General features: G+C 32.6%; 1 protein-coding gene across 1 annotated transcript; it reads left to right on the forward strand.

Annotated features, from left to right (window-relative positions):
* Positions 1–492: 492 nt before the first annotated feature.
* On the forward strand, positions 493–16,779 carry LOC132724303 (myelin transcription factor 1-like; the record flags this gene model as incomplete). The annotated part of the gene is given in 8 exon segments (XM_060709142.1): positions 493–1,364; positions 6,967–7,305; positions 8,898–9,041; positions 9,238–9,300; positions 9,636–9,749; positions 11,502–11,662; positions 12,129–12,253; positions 13,695–16,779. Coding segments are annotated over 8 exon segments (2,079 nt in total), but the record flags the coding sequence as incomplete, so codon positions are not given.
* Between the last annotated feature and the right edge of the window lie 2,024 nt (positions 16,780–18,803).

Below are 18,803 nucleotides of genomic sequence, written 5' to 3' on the forward strand. Positions count from 1 at the left end.
CATTGCATATAACATTTAAATTAGTTCTTGCATTGTGAATATTATTACTTTTCTCAAAAATCTTAGGTAGTACATTATTCTCAAGGTTGATTTTCTTGAAATATTTTGGCTCATCTGGAGGCATGCAGCTTTAAGGCTTGATAGCAATTTATTGCTCACCTATTTTTTGTTGCTAATGTAATATTTAATATTTTTTCAATATTAGAACCTTATCTACTACCTACAGATACTTGCTTACTGATACTCTTTTAAATAATAATGTTCTATACTTTGGATGTTGTGTTTATTTAAGAAAAATGTTGTTGTATAATGACTGATACCTTTCAAAAGATTTTAATCTCTAGACAAAATAAGACTTTTAAACTGCAATAATTAAAGAATTTAGGTTTGATATTGATTTAAGTATCTGTAAGTGTTTTTTGATACTTTTAACAAAATTTGAAGTTTTTGCATCATTCTAAGTAAAACCATAAATATTTTGTTTAAATTTTAGCATCAGACAGGGTTCTACGACCAATGATTTTAACGAAGCAGCTAGATTTAGCTTCGGGATCTTCAGTCACTACACCAAGAATAAACTTAGTGAAAGAACTAGAAAAATTCAACCGAGAAATGTCTAGGAAGGCTAGTGAGACAACCGAGGCAAAACCTGTGACCACATCTTCATCAGAGAGTGTAACAGTAGAGAAACCACCTACACCGACCCCTGTGCGATCTGTGTCTAGACCTAACATCCTAAGAGGACGTCCACATTATCGCCCTCAAAAGCGTTCATCTTCTCTTGATTCTGCATCGGTAGCCTCTACATCAACAACAACAACAACGACAACAACCTCTTCATCACCAGCATCAGAATCATTGTCAAAAGTAATAAAGTCTGCTGCAATAGCATCTCGAATTTCATCATTGGTAGAGAAGAACAATGATGTCATGAAATTTTCGCAAGACCTGATTCAGTCAAAATCGGAAGTGCGATTCTTGAAAGGGGACCAAACACCAGTTTGTGCGGATGCTGTGCTGACTATTCCAAACCCATCATTCTTCGCGAGAACATCAAATGAATCTACTTGTGTATCTAGTGAAGTGTCAAATTCTGAACCAATAGTTTCTTCTGCTGTTTCAAATATACCTGTGTATACTAAAGCAAACATTAATAACAGGATACCTGAAGCTACAACTGCACCGGTAATGCTGTCAAAAAAAGCTCAAAATATTCAAAATTCAAATAATAAAATGGTTATAGGTAATGTTTATAAGACTTCAGTTGTATCAGATCCAACAGCTTTGCCAGTGTTGATGCCAGTTGCAACAGATAAAGCATTTCCAGCCAGTCCAGATGATGTTGTTCTACCTGCGGGAAAAGGGTATGTTGTTTTTAAACCTATGGGAAATCTTCCAAAAGATTGTGTATATACAATTGAATCCTCCACTGGTCTCATTAATGCTGTCGTTGACCCACATAAATTTGTTAAACCATCTGGCACTGCTCCGAGAATTGTTTCTAGTCATAGTTCGAAGGTAAGCTTTCAATCTAACCCCATAATGTCTGTTAAACAAAATCAGTCCGTACAGCCTGTGAAACCAGTAGTCGAAGTTCCTACTAATCCAATAATAAATCCTAAAATACAGGCCATTTTAAAGAAACATTTTGCTGTTACTGATAAACAAGGTGACTGTCATATCAAAGAGGAGGATGTTTCAAAAGAAAGTACAGTATCAACTATGTCAGATGGAACTGTTTACACATCTTTTCTAAGCCAAGTTGCTAAAAATCCAACATTGGTTACAAAGCCTTCTATATTCAAAAATAAAACCTCGGTCTCTCAGGACACATCAAATTCTGGTTGCACAGAACCCACTAGCACTCTTGTATTGTCAGGGAGTAACCCAAAAAGTAATGAAGTACCAGTTAAAGTAATAGGTTATCCGGCCCCACCTGGTACCTCAGGTTCTTCATTTACGTTAACTAAACCAGTGGTCACACTGTCATCTGTAAAGTCTTCACCAGCAGCTATATCATATATTAATATAGCTTCACCTAATCCTACTCTTAAAAAAGTTTTCACCGACCCCAAAGAAAATCTTAAACAAGAGCACAATACATTAAACAAACTCCTTCAACAAACAAAAGCAGTCAAATATCTCAAAACAGAAATTTCTAATGAGGTTACCATGACAACTAACACTCAAATAGTAGGGTCTTCTTTATCCTCTGAAAGTAATGTAAATTTACAGCCCATTTTACTGCCGACTGTGGTCCCTAGTGTTTTCCCTACTGAAGTTTCACACACAAGCTCTCAGACAGAGAAAAAAACACCCACAGTGTCTGTATCTAAAACCATGGTATACAAAGCATATCCAGGTAACAAAACAATCTATTTAGGTACTACTGAATAAAATGACAGGGCCCTCGATCAACCAAAATGTCCCCCACACCAAAACTTTTATGTTTTCTCCCCCTAGCAGAGGAAAAAATTCCACCTAAAAAAATGTAAGATCTTAAAGAAAAAAATTGAAAAGTTATGTTGTTTTTGAAAAGTAAAATCCATGTATTTCAATGATTTTTTTTGTAAGTAGAATATACATGTCTGCACCATTTTCTGTTTTCACATAGTTTGACAGTGTTTTATACCCAAGATTTGTCGTCAAATATTGGCCTTTTGAGATTGAATGTCCAGTTGTAAAAGTCCAAGGGTTAATCACTGAGCCAGTAAATCAGTTGCTCGCTTAGTAGTACAATCATATATCTATGTTATATTATATGAACTGCGTATCATAGCATAGTTTCATGTACAGTTGAAGTGTTAATTACAGAAATTGTCAAGGTATATGTAGTTTATTTTGTACTGAAGTGTTGAAGGTTGAAATGAGTTTGATAATCTTCAATTTTTTTCTCATTTAACATTAAATATGTTTATCACCAAACTTACACATTCTGAATGGTTCAAGTTTGTTTTTTTTGTATGGACTGCTATTTCCCTTTGATGGACCCCTGTAATTTTGTTGAATAGGAACATCATGGTTCTTCCCTTTTCCATAGTCATCTAATGTTTCAGAATAGAAGTCAGTGGTTTCTACTTGTGTGCCGGTTAATATCTATAATATTGTACAGAGGGCCTCCAGAGGTCATTGTCTTCCAAAGAAATATTATAAGTTGCCATATGACCTCAACTGTGTTGGTGTGATGTAAAACCCAACCAAAAAAAAAAAAATGTCAATCAGTAACAAGTATCAGAATGTCTCATTTATATTGTAAACTTTGTGTTTGAAAAATGGTTGTCAGTTGCTTTGAGTTGAATTATATACATTTCCTTGAGATACAAACTTGTAATTTCAAGGTCATGGCGTGTTTAGATGTAACTTTAGCTATTATAGGAAAAATTAGTTTAAGACTAAAGTTACCAGATGTAGTATTTTCTTTGCTATTTCTTGGGATGGGGGGTGGGGGTAGGGGAGATAGGATGGGGATTAAACTTTCTTATGATTAACTGATGTTTGTTTTCTTGTTAACTACTTGGTAAATTTTTATAATGGTAGCAATGTGTTGTAATATCTGAACCAATGAGATGCATATGTTTAATATACTTATAAAAGAAAAATTGATGATATAAAATGTGTATTTTCATTTTCTGTATTTTCACTGTAAAAATTTATTTTCAGTATTTTCACTGGTGTCTTAATGGACTACTTTCTTCTTAATTCAGTCAATACACAGAATCAATTTATTTAACTAGTTTTATTATGTTACCATTAAATACATTTATATAGTATTTTATACTGATTTGTATTGAATATAAATAAATATAAATATAAATTTGTAAGTTAAGTATACTTTTGAATATTTACTTTGTAAGTTTAATTTGAAACAAGTTGTTACTGCTATCAAATAACAGAAAATTGTTTTTATATACACTCTTAATTACAAACCTGCAGTGACAGGATAGTTGAATTTTTGCACATCCTTTCTTAACTATGTTTTTTAAAAGAAAATAGACTGCCACATAACTGGGCATCAATGTATACTAAAAGTCACACCTAGGTTAAGTTTTTATGAACCAACCTGTGTTTTCACTGAGGTATTAGTTCGTAGCTTGGAATAATTGTATATTACTTGTGCCACCACCTGGTGGTTCTGTCAACAATTATGACTGATGTATCCGCTTTTGAATTTTAATTAAGTTTTTTTTGAAGGACCTGATTTTTTCTGATGAATTTTGGCATAATTATTTCCTCTTTTTCTATATATACAATATTTTGAAGACCTATAGTTATTCCATCTATCAAACACTTGATTATTTTCGGGCCTGCTGTCATGTACTCAGCTTTCATATTTACCCACTGTTAAGGTTTTGTATATATTTTATACATAAATGATTTTGCTAAGTAAAACCAAACCTTTCAAGCCATACAGACTGGTTTAAAACCCTGAGATAATATCATAAATCTGCATTTGAATAAAAAAAAGAAAACAATTTTCTTCTTGAAGAATCTCACTATTGCTAGTTGCTTGCTGGTTTTCATAGCATTTCAATTCTACACATTTTATATTCTGTTATTTGAATACAGTATCCCAAATATGCATTGAATTTACTTGATATTTAGTATAAGATAATAAACACATAAAATTAAATGACTATTTTTCATTTTGGCTGGTACAGAGAGTAACACTGTATTACTGAAAGGCTCCGGTTTTGCTAGATTTTATATATACCTGGTGACTATAGTACATAGATTTTGATAGATTCAGATATTGTTTGATTGTTAAATATTGACAAATAAAATGTTGAATATTTGACTCAGTTTTATTCTATTGTATTGACTTTGGGATATGATAGTTCTTCAAGTGATGCTGTGTTTAAGCATAGAAATTGTGATAAAAATTGAACAAAAGTGATATTATATAATACAGTAACTGGTGGCATATAAAATGGTGAAAACTTACATGAAAATTAGGAGACAAGACCATATTGTGTCATCCCCTTAATAGTTTGAGATTTAGCCCAGAATGCAAAGGACAATAAGTTCCTATCACAATGAAATTGTAATAATTCAGTTATAGTCTTAATAAGGGGGTTGTTGTTGGTGGTGACTTGAGAAAAAAATTTCTACTTTGTCCTTTACTATATGAACTTAAGCCATGAGAGGATCACATACAGTTGGAATTTTGTATATTGAATTGATAGAAGACATCGTTTTAGCTCACCTGTCACAAAGTGACTTGTGACAGGGTGAGCTTTTGTGATCGCTTTTTGTCCGGCGTCCGGCCGGCGTCCTTAAACTTACTTTAAATGACATCTCCTCATAAACTGCTGAGCCAATTTCATCCAAACTTCACAGGAATGTTCCTTTGGTGGTCACCTTTAAAAATTGTTCAAAGAATTTAATTCCATGCAGAACTCTGGTTGCCATGGCAACCGATAGAAAAAACTTAAAATATCTTCTTTTAAAAAAACCCAAAGAGGTAGAGCTTAGATATTTGGCATGAAACATCTTCTAGTGAGTGTCTATCAATTTTGTTCAAATAAAAGCCCTGGGGTCAAAATTGGCCCCGCCCCAGGGGTCATTGATTTTCCCTATATGCATATAGTAAAAACTTAAAAAATCTTCTTTTAAAGAACCCAAAGAGCTAGAGCTAAGATATTTAGCATGAAACAACTTCTAATGGGTGTCTACCAAGTTTGTTCAAATAAAAGCCCTGGGGTCAAAATTGGCCCGGCCCCAGGGGGTCATTGATTTTCCCTATATGCATATAGTAAAAACTTATAAAATCTTCTTTTAAAGAACCAAAAGAGCTAGATCTAAGATATTTAGCATGAAACATCTTCTTATGAGTGTCTATCAAGTTTGTTCAAATAAAAGCCCTGGGGTCAAAATTGGCCCAGCCCCAGGGGGTCATTGATTTTCCCTATATGCATATAGTAAAAACTTTTAAAAAAAAATCTTCTTTGAAAAAAAAACAAATAGCTAGAGTTTAGATACTAAGCATGAAACATCTTCTAGTGAGTGTCTACAAAGTTTGTTCATATAAAAGCCCTTGGGTCAAAATTGGCCCCGCCCCAGGGGTCATTGATTTTATTTATGTGTAAGGCAAAAACTTAAAAAAATCTTTTTTAAAAAAATCCAAATAGCTAAGATATTAAGCATGAAACATCTTCCAGTTAGTGTCTTCAAAGTTTGTTCAAATAAAAGCCCTAGGGTCAAAATTGGCCCTGCCCGGGGGGACATTGATTTTCCTTATATGTGTATAGCAAAAACTTAAAAATCTTATTTAAAACAAAACAAATAGCTAGAGTTTGGATATTAAGCATGAAACATCTTCTAGTGAGTGTCCTCAAAGTTTGATCAAATAAAAGCCCTAGGGTCAAAACTTGCCCCGCCCAAGGGGTGTCATTGCTTTTAACTATATGTGTATAGTTAAAACTTCAAAAATCTTTTTTTTAAAAGCTCAACGAGCTAGACCTTAGATGTTTAGCATGAAATATCTTCTAATGGGTGTCTACCAATTTTGTTCAAATAAAAGCCCTGGGGTTTAAACTGGCCCCGCTTTGGGGGCCTATATACAGGTGAGCGACTTCAGGGCCATCATGGCCCTCTTGTTATAATTATAAGTCAGATTTAAATATGTCAAATTAGTTATTCTGTATTTCACATAGAGGTCATTTAGTAAATTGTGTTTCATATTAAGGGCATGTAAAATAAAAGCATGTCGTTTGAACTTAGTACAACTAATAATTATAAAACAAAGTAGTAGCATGTACTAATCTTAAGTTGAAATATGAACTGCAAGATAATGTAATTGACAGTTATGCTAATCAATTTATTTTGCTGATAATTACTTAAAAGTTACTAATATAGCAACTTTACCCTGATTTTCTTAATAAACATGTATTTATGATATTATAATTATTATGATTTTTATGTATTTGAGAATGTGTAGGAACATGTCTTTATGTGTTTTGTTAGCAGAAGTAACTCCGCGCCCTGTAGTCCTAGACACCGTTCAGAATCACCTGACCGCATGCTGCAGCTATCACCAAGCTCACTGCCTGACCGTCTTCCCGAAGAACCTGAAACATCTGCTCGGGAAGAAGCCGCAGACACCCTGCTTCAGTTGTCTCAGGATTTTGTACCTCTCACACTTGGCAATGTCAGTTTACTTGCTGCTAACCGTGATCTTCTGACCTGTCCTACCCCAGGTTGTGACGGTTCCGGGCATGTTTCCGGAAATTATAGTTCACACCGTAGTTTGTCTGGTTGCCCATTGGCTGATAGAGCAACAGTACAGGCCAATCAGGTGGAACAGAAGTAAGCATTTCTATGGTGATAGGTTCCTGTTGAACTATTCTGATTAGTGGAATTTTGAACATTACATAAAATTTAAGTAAATTACATGTTTGATTTTGCGGGAATAAAATTATAAAACCTCATCTTATAGCAAGTTATACGGTAAAATTTTAAAGTGAATGTTTCAACATTTCACAAAAAGGTTTCAAAGTCCGACAGTATGGGTAAGGCAAAGGCTACTCATAATGTTAACTTGCGAATGCTTATGCCACAATAATCAGGATACTGAATAATGCTTCATAACTTCCACTAACAGGACTTGTTTGTTGTTTTTATGTTATGTCGGATTGATGTTGTTTCTTGTTTTTGTTTTTGTTTATTTATGTTGTAGATACTGTTCCTGTGTTGTTGTTTTTTTCAGTATTGTAATGTTTTTATTGAGTTTGCTTTTTACTGTATTCTGTTTGAAAGAGCATTTCAGGTTTAACTCCTGCATGGAAGATACCCAGAATCAAAAATACATAAGTTAGCTAAGGTCTGTCCACTAACAAAAGAGTAAAATTCTGGAACATAATGGAATGCAGGAATGTAGAGTGTTGTGCTTGTGTTGAATGCAAAGAGGTGCATGTGATGTAACAATTTCAAAATATTTAATTTCTATCCTATCTCACTAGAAATACAGGTTGAACCTGTATATATTGGCCAATGATTCTCCCTACCATAAGACAGTAAATGCAATTAAGTCGGTTATCACAATGGAGTTTGACTGTATCGGTCTGAAGTTGAAAGCCTTGCAATATAATCAGTGGCATGGTTTGCTTTAGAAATAAACATGGTCATCAATTTGAACATATTTTCGTGTAGATCAGGTACAGTTGCATTTCAAAGTGGTTCATAAAGTATCATCAAACAATCCAGGTAAGATAATTGTTGTCTTTAATTAGTATTTTCTTTAGTTTTTATGCATGTTTTGTTTCTTTATTATTGTGATAGACATTTTATATATCATTGGTTAACTAGGTTATTTTTCATTTGATAATGAGAAATTTTATAAAGGCACCTGCCAAAATTGCAACAAAAGGTGTAACCCTTGTATGAGTTTGAAAATTTATCAATTTAGTACTTAACCTGCTGAATTTGAGTAATGGATTCACTTGGCTTTGAATTTGGAACAATCCATTATAAGTTTAAATGATTTTAATATTTAAAAAAAAGTTGAGCAGTCGGCAGAATAGAGCCTGGATGAGCAGGCTAGAAAATCTGGTTCTATAACAAATCACTTTGGTTTCTACAGGTTAGGTCATTTGTGTCCTGGAATACATTGATTGAAATCTGTTAAGTTACAGAAATAATTATTTTTAATAACTGTCCTAAATTTTAGTGATTTTAGTAAGAAATTAAAGGAAATTATTTGAAAGTAAGTAAATTCATGTCAAAACAATCAGTATTATTATCTTGATAGTTTTCATTTCAACATGACTAAAACAAAAATTTCATTTAATTGGACGTTTTATATATTTGAAAATCTTATGACGTTTTATATATAAAATAATAGTTACCATAATTATTAGTTTGAAGATATTATTTTTGGAAAAATTTTCAAAAAATTATAGATGTCCGACACCAGGATGTGATGGGTCAGGTCACGTGACGGGGAATTACACATCTCATAGAAGTTTGTCAGGATGTCCGAGGGCGGCAAAGCTTAAGAAAATATTTGGTAAAGAGATTGAAAAACGAGATGATGAGCCATTGAGGTATTCAGTTAAGTTTTATTATCCTTTACAAAATACTGAAGTTAAGCATTACATTATATAACCACTGTGTGTATGTTAGTTTCATAAGAATTATTTTGAAATTTCTTTATGAGTATACATTTTCATGGATTTTAAGGGTGATATTGTTTATATGGAGATCACCAATTTATCATACAATGTCTGTTTTTTTCTGCAGATGTCCTATTCCAAACTGTGATGGGTCAGGTCATATAACTGGAAAATATCTGTCTCATAGAAGGTAATTGGTTTGAGTGATTTTATTTTTTTTTAGTCACATTATTCCCAGATTTCATGTTTGATGTTAAAATATTTGGCCGTTATGTATTTAAGGTGCAACAGAAATAAATTTTGTCTTCTGTACAAATATCTTTATTATACATTTTATATGCTGTATTAAACACCTTAAATTTAAGGACTTATCTTAAATTGTCTGTTAATAGATTAAAATATTTTGTTTTCAAAATATGAGGATTGTAAAAACAGCACAGACTCTGGTTCTATAATGGTCAAGAACAATATACAGATAAACATTAATTACATCATAATAACAATACAATTTGGAATATTTTACAGTGCCTCAGGTTGTCCACTTGCCAATAGATTTAAGCTTCAACGTAACATTTTCCCAGGAATTGACAGTAATAGTGGTGTGGATATATCTGCAGCCCTCAAGATGGAACCTTGTGTGTAAGTAGTTGATTACTATAAAAATACTCAATTTCTTAACTTGATGGTATAGGATTGACTAAAACAGTGTTAGTTTGTATTAATTTGCAATAATTGGAGCCTCTATGTCTAAGTGTTTATGTTTGCTGGCGTTAAACCACTTCCCTCCTACTACTGTGGTATAATTTGATAATTTGTTAGTGTCAGTCAGCTAAAGAGAATAGAAATAAAAAAGGAAATAGCAAGTTTTATGTTATTAAGAAAATACCTGAATGTTATGTATTCCGCATGTGTGGTGTCTATCAAACAGTTTAGTTTTATGAAGTTGTCTTACACAAAATCAAACTTATAACATGTGTTAAACTCACCTGTGATGAGACCAATGTAAAAGTTACTGTATTTGCACCCATCTGACTTGTGTGTACAGGGCTCTAGCTAGACCAAAATTTTAGGGAGAAGTGACTTCTCCCTCAGCTCCTATCAGGGAGAAGTTTGACGACATAAGGAGAAGTGAAAAAGTGCTTAGTACATTGATTTGATCTATAAAAAGGAGTTTTACTTATTTATTGATAGTGATATTTGAAGTATAAGTTCTAGAACCCTCTATCATACCATTATAATGTTTTCTTCCTGATTAACTCACACACACCCCCCTCCCTTAAGAAAATATTCATTGTACAACACATACTGGCAAAATTTTCAATGAAAATTTATGTAAACGATACCTTAAGGAATTTTCATTAATAAACTACATTTTAAGTGCTATTGGACACATTTTAACAAAACAAATTTTTCTTTTGGTAACTATTATTTTCATCGTAAAAATCGGCATCGCGAAAATATGTGACAAATGAAAATTTGTCTGTTTCCTGCAGAAACACTTACAATTCTAGTTGTTGTTGATTTTGATTATATTTAATTAAATATTCAATGATTATTTTTAGATTGTTATTCCACCGCTTTTGCAACAGGCATTGTAAAACAAAATTTTCAAATTTGTAGTTTACCGCATAATTTACCGACGTTTATGTAACTTTTTGAAGAAAAAAGTTTATCTACTAGTGTTTTTGACTTGTCCAAAATTGGTCTAATGTGGGTCAATGTTTTTTAAGTTCTTTAACAAATTTCATTTTTACTATCAAACAGGTGTCAAACCATTTACTTGTGCTTCTGTGTGTATTAATTTATATGCAAGTAAATTTACACGATCTGTGTGAGGTTGCGTGTAATTACTGTCAAATATGGTAAGAGCAATTCCAGGTGTAATTTTTTTTAAATAGTGGCAGGTGTCGTAAAATTATGCCTAAAAAATGTGATGTTTACATCCGGGCCCTTTACATCGGCGAATTTCCGATGCATCTGCATAGCATGTCACTTAAATGTGTTAATTGATGTCAATTATCGGCAGTAACTGCATGTGCGTCACCAATTCAGTTTGATTTATGCCTGGAGGCGAGGATAAACTTAATTAACATGCACTGTATGATATATATGTACATGTGGTCAGTAAAAAAATGCGGCGAAATCGTTTTCGCTTTGATGTTCAAACTCGGCGAAGTTCTGACACTTTAGGCGACTAAGTCGCCGAAATCGCCCAGTTGCTAGAGCCCTGGTGTAGTATGCAATTTTCTGCCAATAATGATTCCTGTTCAAGGTCACAGTTATAGGTCATAGCATAAGAGGAAAGCTTCATGTGCAATGGAATTTAGTAATAGTATAAATATATAATTTTAAAAAATACAACTGTGACATTTTAATTATCTATTTTTCAAGTTGTCCAACACCTGGATGTGATGGGTCAGGTCATGCCAATGGTAACTTCCTGTCACATCGAAGCTTGTCAGGTTGTCCACGAGCCACTCAAGCCATGAAGAAGGCCAAGCTGAGTCCAGCAGAGATGGCTGTACTCCAACAAAAGGTGGAGAATGGTGAAGGTATGTTCTTTCATAACTATTATATCTAATGTATGATTTTGTTTTAAATTATATTTCTTTGTTGGTCATTGATATTAATAAAAATGCTTGTAGCATAGGTTTGTTTGAAAGCTATGAGTGTATTGTTTTGTATGTCCTTTGCTACAAACATAAAGTCGAAGAAAAATGCTAAGATTGTTTACAACAGATAAAATATGAAAAGATGATGTAAAGCATACTTAAAATGTCCCAGAATTTACTTGTCTTTTCATGTGAGGTGCAGCACACAAATATTTGTTATTATGGCATGTTTTTATACATTCAAATCTTGATTCAATGATTCACAGATTGACATGCAATATAAATGAGGTCAGACACCTTACATTATATAAATCATTTACATGAATATGAAATATCTTAATTAAAACAATTGAAAGCTAGGCAACTGATTTTATGATTGTATTTCAAATTCACATATTTCACACAGATTTAAATGAAGACAGAGAGCTAGAGGCAATGGATTGTGAAATTAAAGAGTTAAAAACAGCCAACCTTACAGAAGAGTCACAGATTATAAAGCTGAAGGCAGAGATTGCTTGTATGGAAGTCAAGGTAAGAACTGTTTCTTTGGATTGAGCTGTGGCTGTATTGATTGAATCTATCCATTTTAATTGCCACAATTTTGATTATAGCAGAAATATGATGAAAAAGATTACATCTTGTCACCTGCCTACTTTCAGCTTAATGGCATAAAAAAAATTATAATGGTAATTCTTTTGAGGTAATTTTACCCAAATACTTGTCATTTGCCTGAAGGCATGCATAGAAGGGCAACAAAACAAAACCTCACTTTCAATTAAGTCGCCTGCATCTAAATTTTGGTTCATATGTCTGTAAACAAGATCTAATAACGAGTATTAACAATATCACTAATCATTATAATGCATCCTTATTAACCAGGTTTTCAACATAAACTGGTTATTGTAATGCCGAAGTCGGTGGGCAGGTGTCTAATTTTAGCTTCCGCTCAATAACTTTAGTTCCCTTAGGCCTATTGACACCAAACTTGGTGTGTAAGTAGCTTATATCAAGAGGCAGCTTTGAATTGCTACCCAGGTGTCTGTGATCAAGGTCAATGTTACTAAAAATAGAAATTCAGTTTCTGGTCAATAACTTGAGTTTTGCTTTGACCTATTGACACCAAACTTGGTTGGTAAGTAGCTTTTATCAAGAGGCAGCTTGGGATTGCTACCTAGGTCAAGGTCACTGTTTCTGAAAATAGATATCAGTTTCAGCTTACTTTGAGCTTATATCAGTAGGCAACTTGAGATTACTACCCAGATGTCTATGATCAAAGTCAAAGTCAATGTTGCTAAAAATAGAAACTCAGTTTCCGCTTAATAACTTGAGTTTGCTTAGACCTATTGATACCAAATTTAGTATGTGGGTAGCTTATATCAAGAGGCAACTTGGGATTGCTACCCAGGTGTCTGAACAAGGTCAAGGCCACTGTTGCTTTTAAAAAGAAATTCAGTTTTCATGTTTGCTTCACCAAATTTGCTGTGTGGCAGCTTTGGATTGCTGCTTTGGATATCAGGGAGCAAATTCAAGGTCATTTGCTTACAATACAATTTTCAGCTTCTACTCAATAACTTCAGTGCTTTTTGACCTATTGATTGCTGTCACATCAAAACTTGGTCGTTGAAAACCTAGTTTTTGTTGTATTACAGCGCTTCATGTGTTTCTATAAAGATTTTTGACAGTTTATACGGCCCTATATAAATGGTTGTTTGCATATATAACCCAAGCTGCTAGGCAAGGACTATATTTTTATCAACTGTTTATTTAAGGTCATATAACCTGTGAAGAATCTTTAAGATGAATTTACAGCAAACTTATTTTATTAGAGAAAAATGGAATTTCTTCATAAAGTGACAGCAACAGTATATAAAATTCTATAAATGTCACGATTATTTAATGAAATGTGACATTACAAACATACAGTATTATAAAGATGTTAATGTAATGAATCTAATTTTCATATATAATTTAGATCCAGCAGAACGAGCACGAGAACTCCGTCATTGACATTCAGAACCAGCAACTGAAGGACTATCTGCAGACGGTACGATGTAAAATCATCGCCAGTCTTAACTGTGTCCGATTTCCTGCCGTCGAGGAAGTTTTCCGAGAGGAAAATTTTGATAACTGCCTGAGTATGATACATCATCTGTACGCATCTAGAGGCTCTACGGGAGATTATTACTTACAGAATACAATAAAATTAGCTTTGTCGGACATTCCAGTGGCCTAGAATATAATCATTACAATTAGAAATTATTAAATAACTTATTACATTTGGTTGTCACTAATTTTATAAGTCACAGTAGTTTAAGATTTCTGTTTAGGATTTATTTATTCGCTAAAAAGTCTAGAATGTTTTTCACTCACTTGGTAACTGAAAGTGGCTTTCTGATAGATTTGGTCTGTTGCCACAAGAATGCCAGCTTTGTGAAAATGAACAGTAGAGGTAGTTAATTTATTTTTATAACAAGTGTAATTCATGTACTTGTTAATGCTTTCTAAATGTGGTCAGGAACTGATGTTTTAATATGTTTATTTTTTTGAACTGCTGTGTTTTTTTAGTCAGATAACTGGCAGAATTGTTTTGGATTCATAAATGTTTAACCTGTTGTTTGTGTTATTGTTTGTGATGTTAGTCTACAAGTTTTATTTATATGTAAACCATTTATGTGGTGCTTTAGAAGGTAGGCTTGAATATAATAATGTTATTTATAACCATAGAGAATTGCTGGGAAAGTACAAATGTATAAAAATTGTGGTTTTTATTAACATAAGTTATTTAACAGGTGCTTTGATAACGAACATTGGGAGATCAAGATTTTTTTTGTTATTACATGTATATTATTATGAATATTTATTAACCCTTGTTTCACAATGGTGCTTGAATTTGGTTAAGTTTCCATACTCACATGATATTGATGGCCAACCAAACATTATTATGTATTATTATAGCAACATTTTCAATTATTTTTTAACCATGTTTAGAAGGGTAAGGGCAGATAACTTATGATGTTTCAATAAGTTTAATTGTCCATTTTGTGGAGTAGACCCCTAAAGACTGTTAGAAAGATTTCAAGATTTTGTTTTTCAATTAATTCACAATACTAGTAAATATGAGGTGAATAACAAATTACAAAAAGTTTATGAGGTTAATATAACTCACATCTTATAATATTCTTTCTACATAGACAGGAGAAAGTACATTTATACAAAATGAAATAAATTATTTAAAAAAAAAATTACATATGTACAGGACTGCTATTTCACGGTTTTCAATTAAATTGGTTGTAAATTTTATCATATAACTGACTATTTCATTAATTGATCTACTTTAAAATGGGTATCCTTCAAGGGTATCACATACACACTTGTCAAAATACAGAGTTTGCTATACACATATTCATCCTTGTGCAACTTTTATCATGTTGTCAAAAAAATGAAAAATGAGCCGCGTCACGACAAAACCAACATAAAGTGTTTGCAACCAGCATGGATCCTGATCAGACTGCGCGGATGCGGAGGCTGGTCTGGATCCATGCTGGTCGCAAACCCATTATGTTGATTTTGTCATGGCGCGACTCATTAATGTTTATCATTGATGCCAAATTTCTTAAGAAAGGTTCTTCTTTTTGGATGCCAGAGGAAGCAACAATTTTAAAACACATTTGTATTGTTCTGTTATATTTTTCTTTATTGTTTATGATTAAATTCATGTTAATACATTTTGATGATATATAAATATAGAAAGAAGGGTTTTTTTAACATTTGATGATCAATTATAGAAGGGTTCTTTTGAAGTTGTCAGAGTTTTATATGAACAAATATCCTGGACCGATCAAATGTCTCTACATAGAATATAATGTTAATTTATAAAGTGATATGTGAACCTGTCATACTGTGAATTCACTTAATGTCGTGGACATGAAATTTCGTGGTTTTGTCATAAACAACAGTTTTTCGTGGGTATTTGAATTTATTTACAGTTTATTTTTCCAGAAGATAAAATGTAAATAATGTGATGTAAATTAATCATACAGCAGACAAAATAAAATTTCATTTGATCTTAAATTTGTGGATTGACCTATCCACAAAAATTAGTTCCCCACAAATAATAATGATTTTGCAGTTTTGTCTGTCTCCATTTTACTTGTTATTTTTATTGAGGATGTTTTTTTAAATTTTTATAAACAAGATTTGCAGGTATTGTATTATTAAATTATTTAAATGGTCTATTTATAAAGTTACTGTTAATATTGTGCAATAGTTGTGGGGTTAGTGCTTTTTGTGTTATTTATACAGTTAGTTGTTTTTGTTGTCATTGTTTAATATATACAAGTGTTTGTAATATTTATTTATTTAAGTTGGTGTTTTAACATGTGTATACTTTATTGTTGTTTTTTAACCAGGCCTTTTTACTGAACAAAAAAAAACTGGTTTTGATCATTTAAACATTATTGGCAGAAATTGTAGTTCTACGACAGTTTACTGCATACAAAACAAAATATAAGTAATAATAATAACAGATGTGGGAGGTACCTGACCAAATCCCATTATTCTGGAACAAATAAAATTAATCATCTGAAAGTGCTTTCAAGTTATATTTTAAAAAATGGGACCAATGGTATTGAATTTCCTGCAGGAATTTTTATCTTGACCATGTTTTAATTATCAAGTTCTCTCCTTATAAATGTTATTTTTGTCCATGTCTTATTTGTATGACTTTATGAAATAATTATTCCATGTTTTTTGTGTTTTTTTTTAAATATTATGTAAAACCGGTACTAGTAAATTTGTTGGGAGAATGATGATCTGTTAAAATCTCAAGAGTGTAAAAACTTCATATGTTATATACATTAATCTTATCACAATGTCCGTTAAACTGTTTTAATTGATTCAGATTTACACTGTCCTGATATTCATTGAAATGTCTCATTTTAATTTAAATTATTTTTGTGTATATTTCTATACTTGTATGTGCAATGTTGTGTCGTGCAATATATCTGGTCATAAATTTTATACCAGGGATTATTTGGAAATAAATTTATCAAACTGTTCTCTGGTGTCAGTTTCCTTGTTTTTGTATCTTCCATTTTACTTAATTGGTTGTTTAAATAACACTTTCCCAGGATTTCAAATTTTGGAACTATTTAACCTTTACCCTGCAGACAGCAACTAACTATCCATGCAACCAGTGCATACCAAGAACAGCTGACATATCTTATCTTGGCTGATCATGGTATTTATTAATAGTTTGCTTTTCAGTCAGTATACTCGTATTTTGAAATTTTCCCTAAAAATTATTAATGGTTTTGTCCAGTTTGTATGATGGATAACTTGTATGATAGATAAGCCCATTTAAAGTGGTAAGGTTTAAGATATGACTTTCACATCACATGCTTCACAGTTTTACTAACACAATTATTGTATTTTCTTTAACATTTCTTTTCCTTCTTGAATGCTGTTTTGACAACAAAACTAAGAAGACTAAATATGTATACAATTAAAATTCTCTGCTATAGAATATCAACAGCTTAAAGAAGTTGTGAAACATATTACAATGGTTCTTTAATATGTAGACATGAAAATTGTTAAGTCCAAAGACATCAACATGGCAGGCTACAATGTATGTCGTGGAATATGGGTTAATTTATCATTGAAGATCAAGGAACTACATTGGTGAGATCAGAACTTTAAAACAAGTTATTATTTACTTTCACGTACCAAATTAAACAAGGATGGACAGCTAAATCCCCTTCCGCAGTGAACATGTGTGTACTTCTTGACCTTTTACCAACCATGACCTTGATGTGTCATGCATATCATAAGCACATAGTCTCACGATGGTGATTATTTGTGCCAAGTTATTTAAGATCTTCCATAAAGACAAAAAGTTATGGAGAACATATAACCTTGACCTTGGGTGTAGCAACCTGGATGTTGAGCTCTGCAGATTGTGTCATGGTGGGGATCATTTGTGCCAAGTAATTTTAAAACCTTTGAATTGTCAATAAGTTATAGAGCTGACATGAAAAATAGATGTTTTTACATTGGACCTTTGAGTGTGACCCTGACCTTTAGGGTTGTGACTTGATTATGCTCTGCCAGTGGTGTCATAATGGTGACCATTTCTGCCAAGTTATTTTAAAACATTGCAGTAGTTTAAATGTAATGGACAGACACGAAATGTTGTCTTTCTAACTTTTGACCTGTGTGACCTTGACCTTGGGGATAGCAATTCAATTATTGCGCTCTGCACGTCTCATAATGGTGATCAAGTTATTTTAAAAAAATTCAGCGGTTAAAATGTTATGGAGTGGAGACGAAATGTAGACTTTTTTAACATTAGACCTTAAAGTGTGACCTTGACCTTTTGGGTAGCAACCCAATTATTGTGATCTGCACGTTGTTTCATAATTGTGATCAGTTGTGCCCAGTTATTTTGAAAAATTTTCAGCGGTTTAAAAGTTATGGAGCGGACACAAAATGTACACTTTTTATTTTAAATGAAGACTTTTTAACATTTGACCTTTAAGTGTGACCTTGACATTGGGAATAAACACCCAATTTTTGTGCTCTGCACATCGTCTCATTATGGTGATTACTTGTGCCAAGTTATTTCAAAAATTTTCTGCGGGTAAAAAGTTGTGGAGAGGACACAAAATGTAGACTTTATTATGAAATTAAGACTTTTTAACATTTGACATTTATGTGTGACCTTGACCTTGGGGGTAGGTCGTATTATGGTGATCACTTGTACAAAGTTTTTTCAAAAAAAATTCAGTGGTTTGAAAGTTATGGAACAGACACGAAAGTGTAACAGACGGAAGGACAGACAGACTGAAGTCATTCCTATAATCCCCTTTCCGCTATGCAGTAGGGGATTAACAAACTAGTATAAGGAACCTAGGTGTTGTCCTGTCCTTGATAATATCGCATGAAAGGTATATCAAAATTATTATTGTTCAGTATTCAAACTAACAATGCTATAACATGTTATCAGAAACCAAGGGGCATGTGTTAGGTAATAATTATCAAAGCGGTTTAAACACAATAATAAAGAAAAAGGCTAGAACACAGA

This window comes from Ruditapes philippinarum, unplaced genomic scaffold (assembly GCF_026571515.1).
Source record: "Ruditapes philippinarum isolate M1 unplaced genomic scaffold, ASM2657151v2 ctg3371_1_1_1_1, whole genome shotgun sequence".
Taxonomy (NCBI): domain Eukaryota; kingdom Metazoa; phylum Mollusca; class Bivalvia; order Venerida; family Veneridae; genus Ruditapes; species Ruditapes philippinarum.